The following is a 3717-nucleotide window of genomic DNA, read 5'->3' as shown; positions in this document are numbered from 1 at the left end:
TTCTTATCTGCTCCTAGTCCTTGATAAAAGCTACAAATATTCCCAGAGTGTTTTGCCCTACCTGAGTTTTCAGAATCATTTATTCAGAAAATTACAGGCCTATTTCTGCCCCTGAAGATGCAGGAGGCCTAGAGTATCTTCATGCTGAATCTCCCCACAAAAGTCACTACTTGCATGCAACACTTTGTGTGTTAGCAAAAAAAAAAAAAAAAAAAAAAAAGCAACACTTGTTTCAGGATAACTTTATAGGATTTGTGTCTTTAGGTTGGCATGCTAATTCTAAAGTAAAAAAAAAAAAAGGTAATTTACCAGTTTGCCTCTCTTAAATTCACTAAACCAGGTTCCTGGGTTTTCCTTTGGCCAGGATGAAATCCTAAACTGTGAGGGAGGAAAGAAATCACAAGTGTTAATTATGTCAGCAAGAAATGAGTGGGAATTAGCCGAGTTTTACATAAACACTGCTAAATTAATCTCTTTTTAAAAAATGAAAAGAAAAAAACAAAAAACGCCTGGGCTTTCTGCCTAGTTCTAATTATATTTAGAGTTGTGCAGAGAAAATTGTATCAAGTTCTCAGATAACATATTAAATAACTAAATACATTGATTGGATTGTTCCAGCAGATCTGTGGGAAAGGGATTGTGCTTGCAGTCTTTGGCACTGGGTGAGCCCAGATGGTGCTGTACAGTATTTTGCTCTCTTCAAATACTACATTTTGGTTCTCTTGTCACTTGTATCTTCTTGTGAGGCACAGGAACGGACCATTAACAACGAGCAGAGATAAAAGAGAGGTCTTTAAAGATCTGAGCATTCAGTGTCTGAAAGGGAGGCTTTCAGACTTTTTTTTTTTTTTTTTTTTTTGCAAATTCTTAGGACTTTTACATTTTCTTCTGCTTTGTGGATGCCGAAAGCTGCTCTTACTAATTTGACAAGATTTATATAGGTAATCCTCACTTTAATGACTGATTGCTTAGCAACCATTCAAAGTTACTGCAGACCTCAAAAGTTACTTATGAGCCGGTTCTAGGCTTCCAATGGCTGCCTCCCCCCCCCTCACGGTCACATGACTGCATATCAAGTGCTTGGCAACTGGGTCATTTTTATGGCTGATGTGCCGCCATCATATGACCACAATGTTTGCGTGTTTGTTTGTTTTTTTGCTTTTTCAGGTAATTTTTTTTTTTTTTTGCAAAAAAACCCACTCATAGGAATACATTGGCTCCCTAAATGAGCATAACATTCACTTAATGACTGTGGTGCCTGTGTAATGATTGCTGCAAAACAAGCCATAAAATCAATTCCAATCATGTGGGTGCCTTGACTTATGACCATCATGATTTATGAGGGAAATTCTGGGCTCCATTACAGTAATAAATTGAGGACTACCTTCACCCTGCTCCAAGTGTAATGCACTCTGAGGAGCAGTAACATTTGATTTGATAATAGTTACTGAGGAGCAGTAACATTTGATTTTATAATAATATTCCAAACACGAGAATCCATGCTAGAGCAAATAAAAGATTTATCTAAGTCTAGTTATTTGTTTTTTTAAAAAATATTATGGCTGGAATAACCTCACTATGATGATCAATAATCCAAAAAGTGTGATTTGATTTCCATAAATACTAACACTAGGTAAATGGATCTTCCTAACAAATATGTATAGCAGAACTGAGAATTCAGCAGAATCCTATACTTCTTGGTTCAACAAAGCATGGAGACATATTTCAAATGTTTATATTAAGAAAAGTAAGGTTTGAATATATACATTTATCTGGTTGCTTTCTTGAAAAGCCACAGTTAATCAACCCAGATAAGAAAGGTACCTGGTTAGAAGGGTATGAAAAGATAAGAAAAAGAACTTTACAAAGTATTTTCTTCTTCCAAAATGTATACTAAGTGCTAACACAAAATTAAAAAATAGCTGCATAATGAACAACTAACGGTGGAGATTTTGTCACTAATCTCTGAGATTTATATTCTTGCTTTCATTGTTAAAAATAATTTAATATACTTAAGTGTAATTTAATGTTTTTTTTCTAACACAAAATGTGCTGAATGCTAATTATTTAATCTTGAAAATTATTTTGTCCACATATAGGTGGTCCTCAACTTATGACCATTATTGAGCCTAGAATTATGGTTATTAAGTCTGCCGGTTGTTAAATCCCATGACCAATCTGATTTTGACCTTTTTTTTTTTTTTTGCAGTGGTCATTAAGCAAATTCATTGTCCACGATGGATGGGGTATTTTGCTGGAAAATGGAAGTACATGCTAATTTCCATCAAAAAAAAAAAAAAGTAATAGATTGCAGTCACATGACTGTGGGATGTCTGTTGTGACTTAAAAAGTAGCTGCAGGGTTGTATCATGGCTATGAAAAAAATGACACTAGTTAACATGTCCAAACTATTATCCACAAGACATAGGCATTAGGCAAACTTTGATTCAGTTTTGTAAGAACGGTACTGGAATTGACATATTAAAAAAAAAAGACTTGTTCACAAAAAAAGGGACTGTGTTTTTGTTTGTTTGTTTGTTTTAGCCATGATCTTGATTCAAGCAAGAACTATTTGCAAGAAGTACTATTTGGGTACTTACTCCCTCTGATTTCTTATCTGGATAGATGCAAGTTTCTCCATCAGCTGTGAAGTTACAGTATACTTTGAAAGAGTCCCCGGTACACCCTTGGTTAGGATCAATCCAATACTCTCCTATTAAAAAAATAAAAAAAACAATCTCATTCATTTGATCAATTCCAAGACTTAACTGCTGATTGTTTTAAATAATAACCTTTATCCCATGTTATTGTGAATTTTTTTAATGTTTTGTCGAACTATACATTGTTATTAAGAGCCCAGCAGGAACATCAAAATGAACAAACATGGTAACAAGCAGCACTTTATTTTAGAGCCAGGCTTATAAGCAGGGGATAGAGATGAATTTTTCTTGATTTAATCCATATCAATCAATTTTTTCTTGATTTAATCCATATCAATTCTATGACTGTGCAGTGGCAATGCAGAAGACCATTGTTATTTCAAGGAGTTCAGTGACATACTTTGATTTCTCCTCCATGTTAAGAAAAGTCTAGAACAGGGGTGTCAAACTCAATTTCACTGAGGGCCACATCAGCATTGAGGTTGCCCTCAGGGGGCCGGGTGGGTGTGGCCAGGGTAGGTGCAGCCTACTGGGTGGACGTGCATGGAGTGGGTGTGGCCTACTGGGTGGGCATGGCCAGCTCTACATTGTTCATGTCCAGGATGCCTGTGGGGGCCTGGGCAGGAGTGGGACAGATCTGTGGGTCTCTAGCAGAAGGGGGTGGGACCAGGGCAAGTGCCAAGGCATGGTCCACTGGAGGAGCCTCACTGTTCCTCTCAGGCCATGCAGGGGGAGGGGCTGGATGGTGGTGTGGGCTGCTCGGAGCCCTGGGCAGCAGAGGTCAAATGCCCAGCTTGGCCCTTGAGCACCCGCAGCACCAAGCCCAGCCCTACTTCCTCAAGGCTGCTGCTCAAGGTTCTCCTGGTTCCTCACTGTTTCCAGACGACCTTGTGAAGCTAAGACTGAATGCATTTCAGCATAGATGGCCACCACAAAATTGTACATTGGCTCCCGCCTGGCCTGGGTCAGGGCCAAGGCAGAGGGGGCCGTTTCCTCACTGTTTCCAGGATGGCTTCACAGGCCACATGAAACCACTTCGCGGGCCGCATCTGGCCCC

At 38.7% G+C, this 3717-nt stretch overlaps 1 protein-coding gene across 1 annotated transcript in view; it reads right to left on the bottom strand.

The window, feature by feature from the left end:
• LOC107283159 (collagen alpha-1(XI) chain) overlaps nucleotides 1-2829 on the bottom strand; it is a 10708-nt gene extending 7879 nt beyond the window's left edge. Inside the window, exons 1-2 of the mRNA XM_015811406.1 lie at nucleotides 2601-2829; nucleotides 310-378 (exon numbers count right to left, since the gene is read on the bottom strand). Coding sequence (XP_015666892.1) covers nucleotides 310-378; nucleotides 2601-2747 — 216 coding nt within the window. The 5' untranslated portion in view covers nucleotides 2748-2829. The remainder of the gene's footprint in view (nucleotides 1-309; nucleotides 379-2600) is intronic.
• Between the last annotated feature and the right edge of the window lie 888 nt (nucleotides 2830-3717).

This window comes from Protobothrops mucrosquamatus, unplaced genomic scaffold (genome assembly GCF_001527695.2).
Source record: "Protobothrops mucrosquamatus isolate PMUCROS unplaced genomic scaffold, P.Mucros_1.0 scaffold_2, whole genome shotgun sequence".
In the NCBI taxonomy this organism is placed as follows: Eukaryota; Metazoa; Chordata; class Lepidosauria; order Squamata; family Viperidae; genus Protobothrops; species Protobothrops mucrosquamatus.
The sequence above is the reverse complement of the archived record's forward strand: the minus strand, read 5'-3'. Positions and strand labels throughout refer to the sequence as shown.